Below are 25,050 nucleotides of genomic sequence, written 5' to 3' on the forward strand. Positions count from 1 at the left end.
ACTGATTGTGATAAACTTCACATTCAAGCCTTCCAAGAAGTCACTTTGCCACCGGCATTTTGATGATCACATCTTATCTAATCATGCTTGGCTAACAAGACATTTCATTGATTCATTTCCTCTGACATTTGGCAGTTCTTGTTATCAATTGAAACTTAAAACAATGTTAACACATTTGACAGAAATTCTTTGGGGTATTTTGTGTTTTTGTTCTTTGGTGTGGGTGAGCAGGCGTGAGAATCATCGTGCTGCTTGTTAGAGAATCTGATGAGATCCAAATGATTACGATTCTTTTGAACAATCGAAGCCCTTGATATTTCACAATGTGATAGTAACTCTGGGAACATCATCTTCCCATTTTGAGGTCATTTCTGGGAACATACCAAGCCACAACTTGGTCATTTATCAGAACAACTGTTGCTGTTTAACCGCTGGTACTTAAACTCTCACAATCCGGCAGCAGCTCTTTGTTCTCCTTCTGCGGTGGTGAAAGGAGCTTTGCTGCTGACACACACCAGACGTCATGACCCCGTCCACAACGTGTCCAAACTCTCTCCCAGTTCACAAGTGCTCAGCTCTTCCTGATGTTTTGTTGGCCGATGATGTGCAGACCAAAGAAAGAAAAGAATCAACAATCCTGAAAAGAGTTTTTGACAAAAAACGATTGACATCATCAAAGCCGTTTTTTTGGATGAATGCTAGAGCTTGGGTGGTGGTTTGGTGTATTCACTGGCGCTAAATCCTGGCTAAACAGCGAAACAAAAGACAGTGAATGACGTAGATTCACATTGGAGTGCAGGAACACAAAAAGAGCTTGTTCTTATAAACATTACTGGCACTGACCGGACACATTCATGATGTCACAGGTGAATGACGAGGATAAAAAAAGAGAGGAACAATGCAGTTAGAGGAAGACATTGTGTGCATCTGGATCAGTGGTGGGCAATAACATTTTCTCAGGGGCCACATTTTATACAGTGAGGGGCCATCAATCCCAAATAGAGTTGTCAAAAATATAAAATCAGGTAATACAACCGAGCTTAATATTTTTAAAATAGTACTTTATTGTATTTTATATAACTTTTTTCCCTGATTTTCTTTTTTAATATTCACCTAAATATTTTTTTGGGACAGTAAATACTATATTTGACAAAAGCTGAGGTTATAGATCCTAAAACAAAACCCTTGAGTTATATATTTAGAGACTAGTAATAGATAATAAAACATAAAAAATAATACAATTAGTTAGTTTCTACATGACCTTTGACCTCATCATGTAAGAAGCCAGATCTTAATGCATGAAGTTGAATCAAATGTTTTAATCAAGGATTTCCAATGGTGTGTTTATGATTGATTATATATTTCTGGATTCTTGAAAAAATGTAAATGTATTTAAGGTTCTAAATAGATGAAAAAAATCTATGATTATGTGAAGGGGTTCCAATTAAAAATGTAATATATTAGTAAAACATTCAAATATTTAAGTTACTTTATTACAAAGTATCTTCAATAAATAAAGCAAGTCTTAAAAACAAAAACAAGTTACATTTAGGATCGAAACAACAACTTATGAAAACATTTAATTATAAAAAAACATGCCTTTTGGTTAGTTGTCAGTAACATATCCACATAATCCCCGTCCTAGTTTCACTCTGACTTTATAAATACAAGCAAAGGACCAGATGTATTCTCTTTTCTCAGGTCTTACTTCTTAACTGCCAACTTTTCATGACAAAAAGATTGAGAATTTTCTGATTTATGAATCATAAGTGACTCGTTTTTGTCTCATGTTAAATTTGACGCCTGATTTCATGACTTTATGGGTGAGTTTCTTTTTTGAATTGATCCTTATACAAACCGTCTATCCTTTCCAAAGGCCAACCCTTCCATTCTCTCACCAAATTAAGACCAGATTGTCTACATGAGAACTTGTGTAGGTGATGTATGATCAACAACTAACCAAACAAACTTATTTATCTGACCACCAAACATCTTGTTATCAGCTCTCGCCAGTCACATGTTGGCCTAGACACCTAGTCTGGACAGTGTCTGGGGTCAAGGCCCTCCAACAGAGCTCTCCTCATAGGTCACATCCTGTCCGAGGGGGGAGAGAGAGGAGGTCTCCCTTTACCGTGGGAGGTGGAGGACTGGGGTCGGAGGTCGGCATTGCTTTCTCAGGTTTCAAAGCTAGCAGGGGATTTAGGTCACTGAGAATAGTTTAGCCGCAGTGAGGCTGCCATGTTTTGCCAAATCAAGGTAATGGTTTCCGCAATTAAACACTAAAATTGGAAGTGTTTATATCCCCCTGGTGAGAGAGTGGGACAATGATGATTGTCGTGACAGTCCATCATGGGATCGGACCCTCTGGGCTCCTGCTGGGAAGCGGCTCATTGTTGTAGGTTCGTTAATGTGGTTTGTGTTTGCAGGTCTGGACAGTGGTTCTGGATGATTTACTGACGTGACAGTAACGTTGGTTGCTAACAATTAGACGACTGTGGCTGAGAGACAATGTCCCACTAGTTCAGGTGGACGAATGAGGAAGTATAAAACTTTCGGTGACCATTTCATTGGTTTGATAACTTTCCTGCAGATTGGTACCTGGATTTTCTGGAGGTGCATTTGTGTTTTTATTAATTCCCTTGTATAACAGAGATGGAACAACATTCGACTGACATCAATTAATGCTTAAACATTTTCTCTAAAAGAGCCGCCATTCTTAACAGCAGCCGACAACAAAGTCGTCTTCTTTCGGCAAATCTTTGGCTCCTCCTCCATCATAATGAGCAGTAAACGATTGTATCTTGATTTTTTTTTATCTAACTTGGAGTCTATGATCTCCTCTATATTTCTTGCAAGGTCCTTACAATTCTACCCGCAGTCTTGGCATGTGTATGACATCATTACCAGAGCTTTCTGTTTAACCCTTGTGTTATCTCAGGGTCAAGGTGACCCGAAGGCCCGAAAACAAATGTAATCGTTTTATCCTTTGTGTTGCTTACTGGGTCAAGGTGAATGACCTCCACCCCTGCACATGTATTTCTGTAAGCCACAGAGGTGTTTTCGGGCCTTTGGGTCACCTTGACCCTGAGATAACACAAGGGTTAAGATTTAATAAAACTGTCTCTATTGTCGAGTGTTATTATCCGTTGGTTCTGATGGAGCAAAATAACTTTTGCCTGCAGTGGACATCCCACCTTTGACACCTTTTGTCACAAACTCCACCAACAACCTTGAAAATATTAAGCTGTTTTCACCACAGTGGTTGTATATAGTCACTCCACTGACTCATAAAACCAAGCATTGCATCAACAACATGATCGAAAGGCGTACTTGCTGCACATCAGCAGGAATGTCTATCTCCTGAAGAAGGACCAATCCAAGTTCTTGCAAATAAAACAGCCTTTCTGCTAACTCAATTAACATTGAATAGCTGCCTCCAGTAGCAAGTTCCTGCCAACATCGTTGTGGACTGAAACCCAAGTCAACCCATAATGAATTGGCAGTTCAGTCAAACTGTTAATTTGGATTATGGACTCTGGAGAGAAAAGTGGGAGGAAAAAAACAAAGGCGTCATAGAGAAAAAGGGGACAATGAAGGGCATATCTTTAATAACAGACAGAGTTAATATTTTTCCAAAGTGAACCCAGCCTAAGAACCAGCAGTACGTAAAGAAACACGCTGGATCCTGTTCATGTGTACTGATCTGTAAAAATGACGACGCTGTACTGGAACACGACTGGAACACTTGTGCAGGCGTTATCTCACAGATAAAGACCTCTGTGCGCAGCACGGCGTGGAGTGAAGGAAGTGGGCCGCGGAGCCAGAGACGGACTCGCTTACATAACCGACAGCTGCCCAAGTCTCAGCTTGCAGTGCCAAAGTCTGTGCTTTACTAGAGAACTGAGAGTCCCGGAACAATTGTGTTGCCGTTTTCAAGTTCCTAATCATTGACACTTTACTTTGCCTTTTCAAACACTTTGAAACAAATGGACAAGCGTTGTATCATTCCCAGCTGCGAGCTCAGGACCTTACACAGTTCAACCAGTGTGAGGTAAACTGTTTATCTTCCAGGGCTCGTACAGGGATGAGATGCAGCTGGGAATAAAACAGTTGTAAATATCAGTTAACACAATGAAAAGCAATCATTTGGACTGAAATTGAAGGATAAAGATGATGCAGTTTCATGTGTTGTTTTTTTTGCAATAGTTATCATCAGAATTATGATCATGATCATCACAACATGCATGATGAATCTGGTTTCAGCTGCATTCGCTTTGAATTTGATAATCTAACGTCATTTTTTAAAAATTGAGATGAGGCTCAGGTTGGCGGTTCTGCTGTTTGAAAAAATTGGTATAATCGTTAATGTAAAAAACTTTTAGTATAAATTACTTATAGTTATTTTGTACTTTAGATGAGCTATCATCAAAGATCTCGTTTTATACTTTAACTTTAAGATGGTGAAATGCAAAAATTGTATTGGAAAAAGAGATGAAAAGAATTCAAAGGGAATTCACCATATCAGTGGTGAAGGCACTGAAATATTAACCTCTTCCCTAACCGAGACCTAGGCTTTGCATGACTCTGGGGTTGTCATAACTACAGCAATTTCCATTTTTCATTGAGTGAAAAATTACACATTTTTGTATTTTTTTGTTACAGTCAACTTCCCTGATGTTGTTGTTTTTTTTTGCTTATTATAAATTTTTAAGTTTATAACGTTTTTTGGGGGGAAATTCTATTGTAATTTGTCATTTCAAGGTCATGAAAATACAATTCACACTTTTGTTGTAACATGTTGACTGGATTACCCTCGGTGTCTTTTCAACTTTTATTAATTTCACCATGTTTACAAATGTAAAATAACAAATATTTCCTTCCTAAAGAACACCATCAGAGACAGAAATGATTGGTTCTGTTCATTTAATTAAGGACCTCATTTGTTGAGCATGTTTGCGAAACGGAAAAAAAAAATGACTTGGACTTTGGAAGAAAGACAGAAGACAGTGTGACCAAGTAACCTAGTTAATAACTTGTTTAGGCCACAGTAGATTCACCAGAGCGTCGGACAGATTATCTAATGGGGCACTAAATTTGATCCACAGTTAGAACGAAAACAGGGTTACATCTTTTCACAATCACCTGCTAGTTAGCAAGTATATCTAGAGCACGCAACTCTCCTTCATCACGTCTGATCTTGCATGACGATAGCACTCTGGTCTACTTTGTTTTTTTTCATTTGTTCCACGGAATGTAGAAGATTGAAGTGGCCGTTTAAGCTGAGAGTTCCATTACCTTCTCACTTGCAAGTATGTCGAGGACTCAAGTCTTCATTCATTAAATAATTATTTCGAAGTAGATAATGAGTGTTTTTTTTTTTTTTAACAGCGACCCACTAGTCCCCAGAGTAGCATCAATAAAAAAAGTAGAAAATACAATTTTGCTGCATTGTTTGTCATGAAAAGGACTTCAGTGTGTGATGCAGGTGAATGATCACATGCGAGCATAAACACACAAAGTCCCCAACACACACTCCTTGGTCTTATCTGAGCATTATGGGAGATCAAAGCGATGCCGTCAGCAGTCCGAGAGAGAAAGAGGGAACGCCAACAACACAAACTGATAACAGGAAAGTAAGAGATAGACAATGACAGGGCAAGATTGAGGAAAAATAAGATAGGAGCATTTAAAGAGGTCAGTTGCGTGTCAAAGCAAGAATCAGGACCACAAATCTATGCTATGTCTGTCTATGTTGGATCATAACTGGGAAATATGAAGTTTAAAGAGCGGGTTTTTCCTCCAGTCATCGATACCGTGTCGTATTAAACCCCTTAAGTCTTCGGTTTAAATTTCACCAACATTATTGCTCATGAGCGCCAGAGGAGGGTCTATTCTATACGCCCCAGATACAACTTGGCTCTTAGAACCGGAACCGAGTAAAGTGTCAAGCAACCCGAGAAGTTTTTGCACACAGCAGTCGCTTTTCTTATCATGAAGCGTGCAACATCTGGTCAACGTCAGAGACAGTGGACGCTCTGACAGTATAGATTCTTGCGCTCAAGGTTTAGAAAGGTGAAGCGCTGACGTAATTCCGGTAAATGATTAACTGGAAAACTGAATGGAGAGAGGTTTCTATTGTGTGGAGTGAGCAGGAGATAAGAGGAGCTTGTGTGCCCGGAGGTCCGATAGCAAAATAGAGAAAGCTTTCTTTGTCCTTAAAATACAAAATTAAACACCTTCTTGGATCACTTGTAGAAATGAAATTTTCTCTGCAGCAATTACATTTGTGAACTTTGTTTGATAATTCTATGAGAGTAAACAATGACGAATCTGTTTGGGGATAAAAAAAAAATTGGGTAAGCTAAGCCTCCTGGGTAATTAACTTCTGCTGTTAACCATCGTGACTGTTGGTCTAAAATAGTTCTCAAGTAGTGAATCTTAAAGGGAGCCTTAAGGCATAAGGAGCCAAATGTCTGAAAATAGATACAATTTCCGTATATATATAAAGAAGTAAATCATCGTATATAAGGGCTGTGTTGTTGAATCTTTGACAACACTGTATGGTCGCACATTTGTTTGGTGATCTAAGATTTAATCTCCTCAAAAGGGATACTATGCCATTTGGAAACATTTATTCAGATGTGAAAAGACCCTGTTTTCATTCATATCAGGCATTTATTCACATTAGTACTAGCTAAGGAAATCAGGTTGACTGAATAATTTATTGTTAGGTCACAAAACAATTTCCCGAAGGAGACCTCCTGAGGGATCAATAAAGTTTTACCTTACCTTAAGGTAAGGTAAGGTAAGGTAAAACTTTATTGATCCCTCAGGAGGTCTCCTTTGGGAAATTGTTTTTTTACCAATAGCCAGCAATTTTTCATAAACAATAAAAAATAATACATAAAAAATAAAGTAAGAAGAACATAAAGAGGAAGAACAAGATGACACAATCTAAGTCTAAAGACAAAGACAAAGAACATAGGTCAAGGAAAAAACAAAACAAAAAAACAACAAAGACAAAGATACAAAGACTAACATGGAACAGAACATCCAGATACTTTCACTCCACTCCTGCCCCCGAACTCAGAATTGTAAAATTTAATAGCCCGAGGGATGAATGAGTCCCTGAGTCTATTTGTTTTGCACCTGGGTAGGAGCATTCGTGCACTCATTCTGCTTCTCTGCTCACTGATGACAGTGTTCAGAGGATGACTGTCATCATCCATGATGGACAGCAGTTTGTTCAACGACATCCTCTCAGCAACTGTCGCCAGTGAGTCCAGCTTCATTCCAACCACAGAACCAGCCCTCCTGATCAACCTGTCCAACCTGTTGACACTCCTCTTGGACACATTTCCACCCCAACACACCACAGCATAGAACAGGACACTGGCCACCACAGACTGGTAGAACATGCAGAGGAGCTTCTTGCAGATGTTAAATGATCGAAGCCTCCTCAGAAAGTACAGTCTACTCTGAACCTTCTTATACACATGGTCTGTGTTGCAGGACCAGTCCAGTTTACTGTCCATCCACACACCGAGGTACTTATAGTTGTCCACTATCTCCACCTCGTCGCCTCTGATGGACACTGGACGTGGCTTTGTCCTGGACCTCCCGAAATCCAAGACCAGCTCCTTGGTTTTTGAGGTGTTCAGCTGCAAGTGGTTCCTCTCACTCCAGTCCACAAAGTCACGTATCAGACTCCTGTACTCGTCTTCGCTGTTGTCCCTGATGCATCCAACAATGGCAGTGTCGTCAGCATACTTCTGGACGAGACTCAGCTCTGAGTTGTAGCAGAAGTCTGAAGTGTAGATGGTGAAGAGGAGAGGGGCCAGTACTGTCCCCTGAGGTGCTCCTGTACTGCACACCATAGTGTCAGACTTGATGTCCTTCAGCCTGACATACTGTGGTCGATCAGTAAGGTAGTCCGTAATCCAGGAGACCAGACCAGGGTCCACATGCATCTTAGTCAGTTTGTCCTGCAGCAGAGTGGGTTGGATAGTGTTGAAGGCACTAGAAAAGTCCAGGAACAGGATTCTCACTGAACCGCTTCCTTTATCCAAGTGGGAGTAGGTCCGATGCAGGAGGTAAAGGATGGCATCTTCCACACCAACTGCTGGCTGGTAGGCAAACTGCAGGGGGTCTTGCGCGTGCTGGACTTGTGGCGTGAGATGTTTGAGGACCAGCCGCTCCAGTGTCTTCATCAGCTGCGAAGTCAGTGCCACCGGTCTGTAATCGTTCAGCACACTCGGTCGGATCTTTTTAGGGACTGGAACGATACAGGAAGTCTTCCACAGTTGGTACTTTCCCCAGCCGTAGACTGAGGTTGAAGACATGCTGGAGTGGCTCAGCTAGTTCAGCAGCGCAGGTCTTTAGCAGTCGAGCAGACACCTTATCAGGACCAGCAGCCTTCCCTGGACGAATCCTCCGAAGTACATCCTGTACCTGGAGTGAGGTGAAGCTGGGAAGTGGTTCTGTGGAGCTGGGGGGGGCACAAGAAGGTGGGGCAGGTCCTGAGGCGGGCAGCAGTGAGGGTGAGGTGACCTGCTCAAACCTGTTGAAAAAGTTGTTCAGTCCATTTGCCTCATCCACCGTGTCCACTGCAGTCAGAGAGGCCTTGGTCTTGTGTCCAGTGATGGTTTTAACACCATCCCAGACCTCTCTTATTTCTTCTCGGCTCAGCTTCTCCTCCAACCTCCTCCTGTAGGTGTCCTTTGCCTCCTTCAAGCATCGCTTCACCTCCTGCTGAGCTGACCTCATGGCGTCCCTGTCTCTGCTCCTGAATGCCACTTTCTTCCTGTTAAGGACATCCTTGACCTCCTTTGTTACCCACGGTTTATTATTAGGGTAACAGCGGACAGTCTTAGTAGGGGCGACAACGTCCAAGCAGAAATTTAAATAATCTGTTAGACCTTACCTTACCTTAAAAAGGTTATACATTAAGATAGGTTAGCTAATCATTAGCTAACCATCATAATAGCTGCTAATGGGACAATGTGTTGAGCTTATTGAAAATTAGGATACTTTTTCAAAAGTGAGGATGCTTTTAATTCAGAACAATTATTTTCAATTATTGTATTTCCAAAATACTCAGATTATCTAAAGCACATAGTCAAACAACAGAAATCAATATATACTTAACACTAATTGTGGTTGCTTGCTTGTTGATCCAACAAAACTGCTATTGTAATGTTAAAAACTGTACATAGAAACCAAATATTTCAGCCAACAAACTGAAGTACAAGTGTGATATTGTCTAATTATTCTTGGAGGCTCAATCTGTGTTTGTTTTCCTTTACGAATAACTCCTTCTACACAATTTTCGCCCTCATTGACATTCATAATCGCCCATCATGAACACTGGCATAGTTATAGGAAACAACATCAATGAGTGTTAAATATCTTGAGAGATGTTGACTTGATCAACTAAACAGCTCACTTCAGAAGAACGGGCAAAGTGCCATCAATGACGTTCCCTGTTTAAACACAAGATCATTTCTCCTTTAATAGTTAATTGAGTTTATAGTCACTTTAATCTTCAATGCCAACATGTGAGGGCACCCGGGGCTGCAGCTGAGGAACCCTGTTACCATGTGTGCGTATGCAAGTGTTATCCACAGCCAAAAAGAAGGCCTTAAGACACACACATGTTCCACAGACCACAGGACAGATGTTGTTTCAGCAGAGATAGCAAAACACAGAGCGGATTAAAGGGGCCGACCGACCCCAGGACAGAGCGACTCAATTAGGTTCACATAATGAGAACAAACTGTGGGGAGTGTTTACATAAGCTTATTAAAACATAATCCTACTGGCTACGCCACATTGTAGCATGTAGACAGGCACATAATAGTTGCCGGAGGGATGGATTGGGGTCGGATTAAATATCGGTTTCATACGCCTTTGAACGAACATTTGATAGGTCGTAGCCTTGAGACAGAGTAGTGCTAGAGTTGTTGACTGTCTTTACAAATGTTCTCAATAGATTCTGTAAACTTTATCTTCCTGTGCGTCGCCTGAATCCTGCTGTTCATGCCCTCACTGACGAGAAGTTCTTTGTTCAATGCACCAGGGATCTGTCCTTCACCCAGGGTTTTTCCCCAACATGCGATCGGGAGTCAAAGTTTATCATTTTATGTTTTCCAGATAAAAGGCTGAAGATGCATTGACGGACACTTTGAGTCGTTTGAATAGTTGTTTACGACGTGCATTCACATATGAAGCTATAAAAGGCACATGAGATAGACAACTATAAAACAGTTGTAAACATTGAGAGTGCTGTGGACGATGGTACACCGGCTGATAAGAGCAAAACAACTGAAAACAAATTCAAAAACTCTGAGAAAAATGTGACACTTATATAGTGGTTTGTTAGTTTTTTTTGTACTTGTCAGCCACTGCCAGGATGAGACGCTAAAGTTTAAGTAGGAGTCGTTACCTGCATGTTGTGTAGCAGTACTTCAACACATGAATCAACACATCACTCCAAAAGAAAGATAAGTAGATGCATGCTAGCAGGGAACCATTAGCATCATAGCTAGTAAAAGAAGTTAGAAGTAAGAGTATGTTTTTTCGCTTAAAAAAATACAATTTACAGAGAAAAGTACATGTCAAGAAAAATGATGTGTGAAGTTTAACAACAAAACTGGATATGTGGGTGTGTTGCCTTGAGAGTAAAAAAAAAATGTAATTCAAAGCATTATTTAAATATCACATACCATTTTGGTATATGACAAGTTAGTTATAAAATTGCAGTACAAAGGTTTAAGAGACTATTGTTCAGATGTTCATGTATTATATTTGGGGTTTAGAGTCTTTTGTTTGAACAGCTTGTCTAGTTCTTGGCAGAACATTGTTGGTCAAAGAACATTATTCAGCAATTACAGTTAATAAGTATTGATTGTGTAAATTGTTTTCAAATCCATAAGAAATGTTTCGTAACAACAATTAAAGTAGTTTCCATAACGCGTTCTTGAAGGTCTGTTTTCAACTTGGATAAGTCTCTGTTTGGAAGAGGTTTCTTTAAAAAATGATGTCATTTATTTCTTGCATAAGACTTAAAGAATATCATAAACATGAAGAGAGGCTGGAAATCTGGACCCTGACTGTATCCATTACAGCTCAAAACAGTCCAGAGACCCTCCTGACACGCTGCTCTAGTTTGAAACAGATTCACGTCCTAATAACGATTCGCAGAAATATTACATGAGCTCAGCCTCCTCAGATCCAGCTGGCGGTCTGGGTGGGCAAAGTCACAAATGTCTGTTTTAAATGAACGTGAGGAGATAATGATGTGAAATGGGTGACCCGGTCAGATGCCGCCTGCGTTAACCGTGAAGACTCTGACGGACGCCGAACTTCTCCCGCCTGTAAACCCACTTTCTTACGCAACTTCTGGGAAACGTTTAGGTAACGATTGAACTCTGACTCCACATGAAAGAGCGGCTCGCTAATCAGTTTGGATGCCTTAAAGTTGGCGTAGGATTTCTCCGGCTCTCCTCCCATAATTGCCTACATAAGAACTGGGGCTCAGCCTACTTGGGGGGGGATTACCGGCGGACATTAATGATGCAAGTCAGATCTGTAAGGGATGGTGGGGGGGGGGGTCTTACTAGCAGGCAGTGGTCCACTTTGTACATTGTCTTTAGGATTAACTGTTTCAAAAGTAATGCGATGCTAAAGGTCTGAGGCACTGATTAGCAGACACCCACACATGGACTTTGAATAAGTACGCTCGATTATTGTTCAGTCTCTTTAGACTCCTGTCACGTTTGAGGAGAGATGAAACTTTAAGTATCTTTAAGTTTACAGAACACCGTGGTACAACTCACAACAACTAATATACAGTTTTTGGACCTGAAAGCATAAATAGGGAGACCATACTTATTCTTTTACCACTGTTTTTCCAGGACTTGTTGGACTACAAGAGAGTTAATACATTGTATTTTATTAAACTCTGTAATAATTTATTAACTTTGTTCTTCATTAGGCTCCATTGAGTGTCTTTTTGGAATTGAGAAAATAAATTATATGCGAAACACTCGAACCCACCCAAAAAACCCAGTTTTTGCAACAACTCCAATCCTATATGGATTCAGATTCCAAATACGGCAAACATTTATATTGATCTATTCATTTATCTGTGTTTTAAAAAACAAGCAAATGAAAATGAGAAATTGCTCAAAGGTAGAGGTCTACAGACCGGGAGCACATTTTTGAAAACCAAATCTGAAGAGAGCACCAGTATATTATGTACCCAACGCAAACATTAAAAAACATTCAAGCTTTTGTAAAACCTTGACTGGGGCAAAGTATTTATAAAAGCATAGTTAAAACAGGTCTGAGATGCTAAGGAAATAAGTCAGGTTAATACTAACAATAGAGCTAGTATAACTGTTTTTTATGCTAAAACACAAGTTATAAATATATATAATACATTATAAAAACAAATTAAAACATTAAAAGCATTTTTCTGGAACCAACCAATTAAAACTTTTTAAAATTTTGCAATTTTCTTTTTCCATATTTTTTTTCTATCTAGCAGCAGTTCCACCCAATAATGACCAAAGACAGTCACGGTAGGAAGACTCGTGACTAAGGTTCCGGTCTTATGTATTTGTGCTAGGCGTGTCGTGCCTCCTCTTGCTCTATGAATAGATGTGCTTTGATTCTGTTGTCTCTTGTTTTTTTTTGCTGAATCCTTCATTTCTATTCAGCTCAGTATAAAAAAAAAAGTACCACAAACCGTCAGCTCCTGCAGACACAACAATAGAAGAGCCGATCTGACTATTATGATCACCACAATTCACCCATTCTCTGTCTGGACGACATAATCATCCTCAGTCTGACTCAAAACCCAAACCCTGTCCTCGCCGCTCGCCCTGTCATTAGCATGTCTAAACAGGCAGCAGACGCACGGCTAACTGTCATTTTCGCCTCCTTTTTGTAAACTGTGCAGACGGCGGAGCTCTGATGAGAAAGAAAGGCAATTTCGGCAAATTATAACCATTCAAGGCCACCATTTTTGGAGAGACTCGTGTCACCAAATGTTTTTAACGAAAGTTTTTATTTGGAAAAAGGAAAATGACTAGCAGTAGTAGTTTTGTATGGTAACAATATAGGATAATTTAATATTATTAAAATATTTATTTCGATCACTTGACTTCTCACGTGTCTTTCTGCTATTTTCTTACATCTTTATCTCTCTTGGTCCACATGTGCCGCTCAAACTTATGAGGTTCATGTGGCTCTAGTTGTCATCATGGCGGCCATTTTGTCTTTAAGATATCAGCAGCCATCAGTCGTTAGAGAAAAGTACAAGTAAGATGGTGAAATGGTGGCCGTTTAACAGGAAATGGTAAAATAACGTAAAGAACTAAAAACATATGTTGTCTCACTTAATCATGGGTCATCATTGTGTGTGCAGGTTTTTTGTTCCAGACAAAATTTGACCAATCAGGTGAATGGAAACTGACTGAAAATAGTCCAGAATGAGCATCCGCAGCTTATCACATTTTTTTCTTGCAGGAGAAATTACAAAATGAACGCATCACAGTTCAGGGAGAATTAAGTATAGAGAGTAATAACCAAGAAGATATTATCGAAATTCTTCGTAGTTGTGTTTTTCTCCCTAAAAAGGTAAGACTTTTTATTTAACTCGCTATATTATAAGCGCTCAGGCTAGCACAACTCCACAGGTAGTTTGTCCAGACCAGGGGTGTGCAACGGAATCATACAAGGGGCCAACATCTTTTAACAGTCCAGGCCGAGGGCCAAACAAAATCTATATTTTGCAAATTATCTGCAAGAGGAAAGATAAGTGAGATTGTGATTCTATTTTTATTTTGTTGTCTCTGTATAATTATTGACATCTATTATCTCTGTTTCCTACCTTATCTTAAGCATCTTATTGGCCATTAAAGATAAGCCAATCATTAAGCAGGCCACATTAAAATTACATAACATTATAAAAACTCAGTATAGAGCTTAAATCAACAAATGTGTTCCTAATCCTGCCTCAAAAGTGTAGTGCAGTAGCACACTTTTGAGGAAAAAGGAATTAACATTGAATTTGTGTCATGAGTCACAAGGACGACCGCCTCCAGAAAAACAAGACGTTTAAATATTTCACATTTTATTTCCTTTTCAATCATCCAGCTCACTTGAGCTCCACGTCGGCACACATTTATGATTCACGAATCATACATAACACACACATACATATCTGCTGTGTCACCGATGACCGAATAACATGCTTCTGAAAAATGAGAAGCAAACATAGAATCTTTGGTGTTTTCACCTCACTTCCTGCTGTGAAGCTTTCCTGTGGTCAAGGCTTTGACTGGACATTTAGTGTGATCTGTGGAGGAACTAACAGTCCTCTGTTGCATTTAAAGTTTGATTCATCCGTGAGACGATAAGTGCAATATTAGTGGCACTGCTCAGCTGATTATTTAGCAGTTGAAAAAATATGTTGCTTTAAAATATGGAAGTATATCAGTGCCATCCGCATTTTGAATGGTTGAATTTATCAATTCATTTTTATATTGAAATTTCAAATGATTTTTTTTTATTAATAATTCAAGTAAACAACTTGTACATTGAAAGGTTGAATTATAATTGAATTTAAAAATATATTTTTTTGTTTTCAAATGATTTAATCTTTTTTCACACATTCAAATTTTTAATAATGAAATCTTATATGTTTACTAAATTCAATAGTGTTAAATCGTAGCCTTTTAAATTCGATACACATTATTTGGTATTATAGTACCACCAGACAATATTGAATTAAATCTATATATAGATTTGTTTGTTCATTCAACCCTTCAATATACAAATAATTGAATACAATTGTTAATTTAAAAGAAATTAAAGTATAGAAATTGTTCAATTTGATTATTTAAAATGGTAAAATGGTAAAATGGTTACAAAACAACAACTCATTTTCTTCCTTATTATAATGTAGCTCCACCTTTCTCGTTCTTTTAACCTCCAAACCGTAGCTGAATACAAATATGTGTGCAAATAGATTTGTAGATCAACAATCAGATTGGTAGCAACATTCCACAAAAAATATGAGGATTAATTTAAAATTATCCGAGAGAATGCTACCACTCATGAACTCCTGCTTTGGTCCTGATAAGGTGGAGGTGGTCTTCAGTAAGATTAGGGTCAGTAGAGGTCCTGATGGTCGACTTGAAGTCAAACTACACAGCAACACACCTTGACGTGAGGCAACACTGGTGACATTTAATCTGGATTAAAGGATATATTAACATAATCAAAGACAAATCATGGTGTTCCAAAGTTAGACGGAAGGTGCAGCTGTGGCTTTTTTTTTAGGCTGAATTCCTGTTTTCATTTCATAGCTTGAGATGTTCAGTGTAGAAAGACGGACACACACTGTTCAAGACGAGTACCAAAATGGCAGTTTGGAAAAAAACAACACAAGGAAAAGTCCATCAGCTCTTAATATGCCTCAAAATGTCCTGAATTTTTGGTAAAAAGCTCACAGTCAATAGTGGTTTTAGCTTCTTGGTGATTGTCCTCATTTGGCACGGATTGACTTCCAACCACTGCAGCTGTGAGAGTCTTGGTGGACGTCAACGGGGGGTTAAAAGTCCTTTCATTGATCCCCCAGAAAAGTTCTCTGGTCCCGATGATGTCACTACTGGACGCAGACGTACTTTTTCCACCAGGACTTCGAAAGCATCTTCATCTTGTCGGCCGTGTTCCTCACCTTCCTCTCGCGCCGGGCCCTGCGGTCGGACTCCCGCAGCCCCACGGCGATGGCGGCGTCGAACACCTCCTTCAGGTTCTTCTGCGTCAGTGCCGAGCACTCAATGTAAGTCACGGCGCCGATTTTGGCCGCCAGCGCCGTGGCGTCCTCCTCGGCCACGGGCTGCTCTCGCCGCCTGGCCAGCTCGATGAGCACCTTGACGTCCTGCCGTAAGTCGCACTGTGTTCCCACCAGGATGACGGGCACCAGGGGGCAGCGGCGTCGGATTTCCGGAACCCATTTCTCCCACACGTTCTGGAAGGAGGCCGGGCTGACCACGCTGAAGCAGAGCAGCAGGGCGTCCGTGCGGTTGTAGCAGAAGTGTCGGAGTTTGTCAAACTCATCCTGGTGAAGACAAAAAGACACGTTGAAACAATAAATCATGATATAAGGAACTGTATTCCTTAAATATTTACTTTTTTTTAAATTGTTTAACTAGTAGTTCATGATACTGTATCAATATTCAACAGCCATATTTAAAAAAAATAAGAATTTTATTTTTATTTTTTGGTGGGGATCACAAATCATATTTTATTTTCATCATAATTCTGTTATGGTATAAATTTCAATTAAGTGTGTGTTTTTTAATTAAAAATTAGAATGCAATTAGACATCTGGTCACTAGCTGTCAGCAGTAAGAACAATAAAATCCAGCGAGATCCCAGCGATGACTGAGAACAGGAGGATACAGTTGACTCCAGGAGGTTTTAAAGCTGAGGTTTACACATATTTTTACTTTATCTAAGTATTTAGATAATACCACAATATTTCGTATTGTTGAACCTGTATTGTGAAACGCACCCTATCGCCAGATTCTTACCAATACCCCCATTAACTAGACAGTAAACAAAGTGTATACCTCCGCCAAGGAGCCAACTTCACATGATTTTACAAATAAACGCAGACAAGTAAGTCAATAAAACAACTTTCAAGATTCAAAAAGTGTGGTGAGTGACATGGTCCATCACAAGGAATTGAACTTGCGCCATTTGGTTCACATGATATTAAATGACAATAACACGACATGCAAGTTAAATTATTTTAGTTACATGATTTGTTTAAGATAGTACTTATTTTTAATGAATCTGGGTGTGATGGCACCCGCGAGAGGCCACACAACTGTATAACAAATCCTTCAAAACCTTCCTTAATCCAGATGGAAGCCCAGAACCAAGATCTTATCATGTGTTCCCTGTCTCAATATAAACATTTTCTTACATTTAAACACGTTATATTGCTAACTGACTAACCAATCAGCTGTTAAACTATCTCTAAGATCATTTGACAAAGTCATTTAGACGCTACACAACTCTTCTTCACTACCACAAACACTGACCACACAAGCGCAACATCACACGAAAGAGATAGAAAGCCAATAATCTCTGGAATAACGCACCGCCAAAAGACTTTTGCTGACACACGCCTGCCCACTCACTTTTATAGTCGGCCGCAAATCTCTTAAACGAAAACTTTGACGAAACCTCTCTAAGACGTAATTACACGAATTAAAGTGGCCACACTCGCTCTCGAACCCTTCAGCCCCGATAATCCCGGCCCGTTGCATAATCGATGTCTGGAACTGTTTGATTTTAACGACAGAATTTTTGAACAAACACACATAATTGGATGTGCATGTGTGCGCATTTCGAATCCAGTCGACACTTATCGTGATTTCTCCGACGACATCATCGCAGTAAATACAGACGTCAACATCTCCCGACTTTGTTTATCAGCCCCGACGGCAGCTGTTATCATTTTACTCCAGACTTCTTCTGTCTCGTCTCACAAACGTTCTCATCTTTTCTTTGGCACACCTCTCTCCGGGACCGACTCCCCCCCCTTTTATGAAACAGCATCAGTACAATAAGTGTGTGAGTCGTGTTCACCCGAGCGAGTGTGTGCGCCACATGCTGGGAGGTTTTTACGTAAATTGGGAGCTTGATCAAACACCTCCACACACTTAAGGGCCAAGTTTTTTCTTTGATTTAGAGTCGAACTGGCAGTCGCCGAGCACGATATGTGAATGTCAAACATGCTGCTCTATTGAGGTCGGTTATGAAACGGCAACACATGCCCGACAGACACCGGAGTATTTTCCATGTGTTCCCTTCTTCACCCCGCATTATCGCTAATCTCCCTCGTATTCAATTATAACTTTATTTTCCCTCGACGAGTCGGGGCAGCAATGGCTCCACGTCTTCTATTCATGATTTCAGATTAAGATTGACTGCGGAGAACTGGAATGTCCTTTTTGAAACATTGACAAATTTTCTGATGAAAGAAGTCCAAGCCCTGAGGATGTACCAGTTGACTTAAAGTTCCAAAATAACTGGGGCTTTCCAGCTTCATAGTTTTATTTTGGCATATGAATCAAAGCTGCAGGAACTACTTGTGTAACGAAATGATACTTTCAGAAGAGCTAGATTTTTATAAATGATAGATAATTAAATAAATGTATTACAAATGGAACAATTTTGACACAACAATATTTAACTTTCTATGATGGAATGTTTAATATTTGTTGCAGCTTTGTAAGATAGTTAGTCAACACAAATGTGACTTTCCTAATAGATTATCATTTATTCAATTGTTAGCTATTTTTCATTGTTCAATCAATGCAGAGTAAATATTTTAATTTTCGTATCTCTAAAGTCTGTTTAAACACGAACCGACAAGCATCTTTATTCTCATGGTCATACTTTTTTTTAAACAGAAGAAAAAGTCGAAATTTGCCAACTTTGTGAAAATTAGCAATATTAGCATTAGCATGTTAGCTTCAATTATTACATTTTTTCAAACCAGACAGAAAATGACTGATAAATACTAAATTTTTCCCCCTTTTTTTAAACTTAAATATAAGTCCTTATACAATACAAACATGGACATTCTCAATATTTGACAGCTGAGGTGAGTCATGTATAGTAGATGTAGCATCATGTTACTTCCACACACAGAGTTATCATGAATGACTTTTTTCTATTTTCATTGTGCATCCGTAGATATTTACTTTTGTGATGGACTCTTACAATACAAATAATTTATGGTAGCTTCGAACAGACATGTGGATGATATGTTCAGGTGTACTGCAGTAGCTCACCTGTCCTGCCGTGTCACACAGCTGCAGTCGAACTGGGTTTCCATCCACCTGAACGACGGCTGCAGAAAACAAGAGACAAGAAATCAGTGAAACGGACTCAGAACCAGGACCAAGTCTCCAGCAGGGAGTACACCAAAGCTTGTCAACTGTTCCACGTATTGTGTAACCAGCGGACCCCTCAGGAGGGGTATTATCATGAACTCTGTTTTGATGAACGTCATTCCTCGTGTACACTTTCTGTGTGTGTGTGTTTTTGTGCGTCTTTGACACACTATTCCAACTGGCCTAGTTTCACGAGGAGAAGTAGACGAGTCATAATGCTGCCAGTTTCATTAAAAGGTCATTTATTCTTCCGAGCACAATAGCAAACAGCAGGCGCATGGAAACATTTAAGTTCCCCCTGGAGTGTGTAGTCGACTGTAGCACCTGATCAAAAGGCTCTTATGGATCCACTCAGACGTGCCAGGAATCTCAGAACCACTCCCAAACTTCGTTCCACTTCAAGAGGTTTAAATGAAAGATTGTTTTCGAACAAACATACAATCTTAATGCGCGATTTATTGGGAAAAAGTAGGAAATTCTTAGATATTATGAATGGAAAATGGTTTAATGTAACTTTTTTTTAACCATTTTCAGTGTTTTTATACAGACTTAACTGAAACTACTACCACAGAAACGTGGTTACACAACTTAGGCAATCAGTGTGTGCAAAAAAGTGTATGTGTATGTCTTTGTGTCAGTAGGTGTGTCCGTATGTCCTGTGTGCATGAGTTCTATGTCTGCATTTGTGTCTTTCTGCGTGTACCTTTGTGTGTCAGTGCATGTGTTTGTGTGTGTCCTTGTGTTTGAGTAAGTAAGTCATTTATATTTGTAAAGCACTTTTCGCAGATCATGGTCATAAAGTGCACGTGTCTGTGTGTGCGTGAGTGCATGTCTGTGTCTTTGCTTTAGTGCACGTGACCTTGTGTGTGAGTGTGTGTGTCTTTGTGTGTCAGTGCACGTGTCTTTGTGTGTCAGTGCATTTGTCTCTGTGTGGCTTTGTGTGTAAGTGCATGTGTGTGTATGTGTCTTTGTTTATTAGTGCAAGCATCTTTGTGTGTGTCTTTGCGAGTCAGTGCATGTGTCTGTCTGTGTTAGTGTGTCTTTGTGTGTTAGTGCATGTGTCCTTGCTTGTGAGAGTGCGTGTCTTTGTGTGTGTCGCTGTGTGTGTGGGAGGGTCTTTGTGTGTGTGTGTGTGTCAGTGCATGTGTCTGTGTGTGTGTCTTTGTGTGTCAGTGCATGCGTCTGTGTCTTTATGTTTCAGTGCGTGTGTTAGCGTGCGTGTCTGTGTATGGTAGTATGTGTGTGTGTGTGTGTGCATGTGTGTAGTTAAAGGACAATAAGAGTGCAAACATTGTGTAATCATTCTCTAATCCCTGACATATGATATTTCTCCAACCCTTTTTATCTTCTGTATCCGAGTCTGATCATGAGTCCCGACCCCTTTCCACTTCCACCTGTGGAATTGTGTAACTACTAAAGTGTGATTCCGGGCACGAAGGGATGACATCATCACTAGTGTGGGCCTCCAGAGTGCACAAACGCTCTGTGTCAGGCGCTGCTGAAAGACAATCTCTGCTCCAGAGCTGCTGCAACAGATGTGCCCGGTCCAGTTTAGAGGAGGGTCTCCCGGGTCAAGGCTGACAACAATAGACAGAGTTGTGCAACCCTAAACCTGTGAAGCAGCTCACTCTCCCCTGACTCTAAAACAAGATCTCATGGGACAATGGAAACTTTTCCAGATCTTTACACTGATTCCGGAGAAGGTTTTATGATTCATGTGTAGAGATAAACCTGTAAAAGTTAATATGCTCTCACTCTTAACACAAAGGTCACGATCAAACCACGACTGCTCTCGGCTAACTTCACACACCAACCTTTTCTTCAAACATTGCTTCCTACTCATCCATTGCAACAGTTAATTCCTCTTCCACCACTGGATGAAGGTGCATCATTGATGAATATTTCAAAATCATGAGGCGGCTTCTAGTCTGAACACGTGTAGTTGATTGACTGTAAAAACATTTAAAAGGTGTGGACAAGTGTCATAATTGGCATCAGTAGAAAAAAAAGAACACAACGTGCTCATTCTTTTGCCTTTTTCAAAAAATATCCACTTTGATTTTGATTGGAGATAAAAAATATATATATATTAACATCTTAAAAAACTATTTTGTACAATAAACGTTTGTGTGACATCAGGTAAAGTGAAAGAATGTGCTATAAACAAGAGGGAAAGTTTCTAAATCAATAAAAAATAAAATACTGCTTTATTCAACAATTGAATTTGTTCATAAAGAGAGTGAAAACCGTGTTCTAGGTCAGTGTAAATGAGACTTCCTGATTAGTCACTTCTATTAATAATATTAATAAATCATAATTACAAGTCATTCATGTCACGTTCCCCTTAATAAAGTATTTACAAAACATTTCTAAACAATTTGTATGAATACATAAATGTATAAGTCAATTATTATTGATTTTATTAATGGTAGTTTAAAATCATATTTAAAAAGTTTTTAAGTAAGTAAGTATGTCTATAAAGAAATATTATGGAAAAATGAAGTTCATATTTTATACAATTCGGTGGTTGTTTCTTTTTTTAAAAAAAGTTAAATAAATATCGGAGATAATTTGATTTAAGAACAACTTACCAGAAAAGTCGTCAAAAGCAGTGGGCACGTACTTCGTGGGGTACCCGTTGGTGGTGTAGCTGACCACCAGGCTGGTCTTCCCCACCGCGCCGTCACCGAGCAACACGCACTTCAGCAGCCGCTCCTGAGGAAGCCCGAGCCGGGCAGGCTGAGGCTTGTGCGGCGGCACCGGCGGAGCCATGGTCCTTCCGTAATCCATGGAGGGTGAGGGAGACATTCACGATCTCTGAGCTTCTCTCCTGCGACCTGCAGGCCAGACAGCCACCATGAGAGCGGGCAGGTGGAGGTTCGTCCCTGAGTAGTTCAGTGCGTGGATCCTGCTGCTGCTGCTGGACCTCTGGACCATCACGACCCCCGAGCGCCTCTGAGGGAGGAGAGGGCGGGTCAGCGAGCCTTTACCCGCAGGTTCATTTGACTAATCCAGCCCATTATTACACGTCCACGCCCAATTCAGGCGATTCAAACTTAGTCAAGTAGAATGATGATAAATCGAGCGTAAAAAAGAAATAACAATGTCTATTAACTGAGTTTACAAAAAACTCACTTAATTGATATACTGTCCCTCTTAGCATTGTTAGCTAAACTCGTGTTAGCATTTTTAGCAACAAAGTTTTTACTCTAACTTCATGCTTAATTTATTAAATTGTTATGTTAAAATATTTTCAGTAAACCTTACGAATACTATTTATATAATAATAATGTTCAAACTTAAGAAAATAGAATGATGCTATTGCTGAAATTACTAACTCTGAAACATCTGAAGCTAATCATGCTAATGCTATGATGAAACTAGATACAAGATGAATTGTTTTCTGTTCTTGTAGTTTTGCTTGATCGATTACACTCTTCTTTTATGCACTAAAATTTTACTTTTACAATTTTTCCTGAACGTAATAAAAGGTTGTATTTGCTACTATTCACCCACATATCTATAAAAGTAAGTAAGCAAGTCATTTTTATTTATATAGCGCTTTTCCAGACCAGTGTCACAAAGCGCTTAAACAATCAAAACAATACTCAATAAAGTATATATTTTAAAGATCAAGATAAAACTGATAACACAACAGGAGTTCCAGAAAACCAAGGAAAAGCCTGAACAAATAAAAACGTCTAAAGATGTTTCTTAAAGGAGTCAGTAGACTCCATCAAGCATTATAGGAGTCAGTAGACTCCATAAAAGATAGTTTAAAAAGCTACTTTAGAATACCAGTAGATCTGTATAGTATTTAAGGAATAGTATTCAAGGCAGGTTGTTGTCAATGAGTAGGTATGTGAGTATTTGCTGCTTCCTGGAAATCGGCAGTGGTCTATCATTGTTCATGTTAGATTTTGATCAAGAATATCAAAATTTACAGCCGCAACAAATCTCTGACAACATTTTCCAAGTTTTCAATCGACCAAACTCCCTCACAAAACAACAAAGACAAGTAAAAAAATTAATCGGAATCTCTATAATAGTATACTTTATACATTTATCTTTTAATGATCGATTCGCACACTGATCTTTTGGACCCCTTGTTATCTGACTCAAGTGGAGTCTGACTAAATGTCATTGACCAGCCATATTTACTGAAACTTTCCATCACTTACAACACTATCTTCATGACTTTAATCATTAAAAATACATCATAACTTTGCTTTACATTTCCATTACTGTACAGTATATTTCAACAATTTATGTTTGCGTGTTTGTTTAATCTGGGGTATTCATTTGCTTTTTCTAGGCATATTTTTAGATCCAAATAAAGTTTAAAAGTTAAAAAAAAAAAGTAAATAAAAGAAGAAAAGAAAATCCATTTTAACATCATTATTACATAATTAATATTTTTTTCTGTTTCTATGTTTAGCCAGAACTCTAAATGCCATAAATGATGGGGTAAATATTAAGCATTTAAGCATTAATTCACAAGCATGAATCATAATCAAAATGTAATCCTGCCATTATTAGTGGAGGAGTCCACTCATCTGGAAATTAAAATGGTACACTGTGAAACATCAAACATTAGAAAATAACATATTATTTATTTTCTAAATAAATAAATTCTGATTCCGATTCTGATTCTGATATTAAACATAAATCCAATACCATTTACATAATGCAATTACATTTTAGTGCTAGCATCTCTCTCTGTAATTTAGGGTTAATTTGGGGATATAGATGTTTCAAAACGGTCACAAAATTCGTGAAAGGTTGTACAAGGACGCAAGTGTCATTTTGAAAACACAGCTCACATCACAAAACACATATTATATAGAGATAGATTGATAAGTAAGTAAGTAAATAACAGTTAAAACAGTATCATCATAAATGTCAACGAGTGATGTAATTATATATATATTTTATGGCAAATGGTTTCCCCCACAAGTTTTCTATTTCTTTGCTTTGGGAAACAGGTCTAGTGGACTCTCATGGTAGAAGTGGTTGCCGACTCCTGGTCGAGGCAATTCCGCCATCTGCTGGCACGATGGCGTCATCGCAACAAATGGGTCAAGATGAACGACCTCTACTACTGCATATTTATTTCTTTGACCCAGAGACAACACAAGGGATACCACAAACACATTTGTTTTCGGGCCTGGGGTCCCGTGGAACCCTGAGATAACAAAAGGGCTAATGATGTCACTGACATCAGATGGTAAGCCTGTAGATAAAGATGGCTGGCCTTCTAAGTGACTGTAGATAGACAAATGGCTGATTGTGAACAGATAGATTTGGTTGTTAATGGAGAAAAAACGTATTGAAGGATATAAACAATAAAGATAAACTGTAGAGGTGTTCCTGAGAAACGAAATCGGCATTTCAGTCGAAATAGTTTTGGTTAGTCCAGTTGATTCAAGTCTCATCTTCAACAAACTATTACAATAATGTTAAATAAAATGTGTGAGAACATGTTTGATTTATTTCAGTGAAGGTGGCACACAAATAAAAGTCACAGGGTTATTTTTCACTATATTTATTTTCAAGATTAAAACTCTAGTTATTGAATACAAAATAACAACTTGTGTCACACAACTGATTCTGAATCAAAAATGCTTCCATTCTGTCATTCACGCGGCACAATTAAACAAACAAAAAGCTTTGGACAGTTTACAACGAGCATCTGGTTTGAGTTAGTTAGAGAAGTCACTACTCCATTACTATCTCTCCATCCGTATTTGAGTTCTTCATGGACTGTTTCCCTCACGTAGAGGAAAACATTGAGTGACGGACGAGTGCAAAACGTCTTAATTAAAGAGAAATGTGACCCTGAATAATTGAAATATCACTAAAACTAAGGTACTTACAATTATTATATGGCGTACAATCACTTGGCTTCTGGATAAGTATGAATAAATATGATCATGCAAGGTTGGAAAGGCACCTGCTGTTTATTAACTCCAGACTTTAAGTTTCCTCCACAACAAACGTCAGTGATTTTTGTTCATATCCAACACAAACTTGTCAAATGTTTTTTTTTTTTTTTTACATGGAA

At 39.0% G+C, this 25,050-nt stretch overlaps 2 protein-coding genes across 2 annotated transcripts in view; both read right to left on the reverse strand.

Moving 5' to 3' along the window:
* Positions 1-25,050, reverse strand: part of calm3a (calmodulin 3a (phosphorylase kinase, delta)) — a 224,469-nt gene that overhangs the window by 131,487 nt on the left and 67,932 nt on the right. The gene's annotated exons all lie outside the window — the stretch shown is intronic.
* Positions 14,131-21,928, reverse strand: rhoub (ras homolog family member Ub). The gene is made up of 3 exons (XM_087795111.1): positions 21,578-21,928; positions 18,885-18,943; positions 14,131-16,132 (listed from the first exon to the last, which is right to left on the reverse strand). The coding sequence occupies exons 1-3, from the start codon at positions 21,792-21,794 to the stop codon at positions 15,677-15,679; spliced, it is 732 nt and encodes a 243-aa protein (XP_087651237.1). The 5' UTR covers positions 21,795-21,928; the 3' UTR covers positions 14,131-15,676.

Source organism: Callionymus lyra, chromosome 7, assembly GCF_982586985.1.
Source record: "Callionymus lyra chromosome 7, fCalLyr1.hap1.1, whole genome shotgun sequence".
Taxonomy (NCBI): Eukaryota; Metazoa; Chordata; class Actinopteri; order Syngnathiformes; family Callionymidae; genus Callionymus; species Callionymus lyra.

What these genes read in the sequence shown, in the direction of transcription:
- rhoub (XM_087795111.1), bottom strand. Translation starts at nt 21,794, where the DNA reads ATGTCTCCCTCACCCTCCATGGATTACGGAAGGACCATGGCTCCGCCG. An exon ending in TGCTTTTGACGACTTTTCTG is followed by an intron (nt 18,944 to 21,577) that starts GTAAGTTGTTCT and finishes TGTTTTCTGCAG; the next exon opens with CCGTCGTTCAGGTGGATGGA. An exon ending in TGTGTGACACGGCAGGACAG is followed by an intron (nt 16,133 to 18,884) that starts GTGAGCTACTGC and finishes TGTCTTCACCAG; the next exon opens with GATGAGTTTGACAAACTCCG.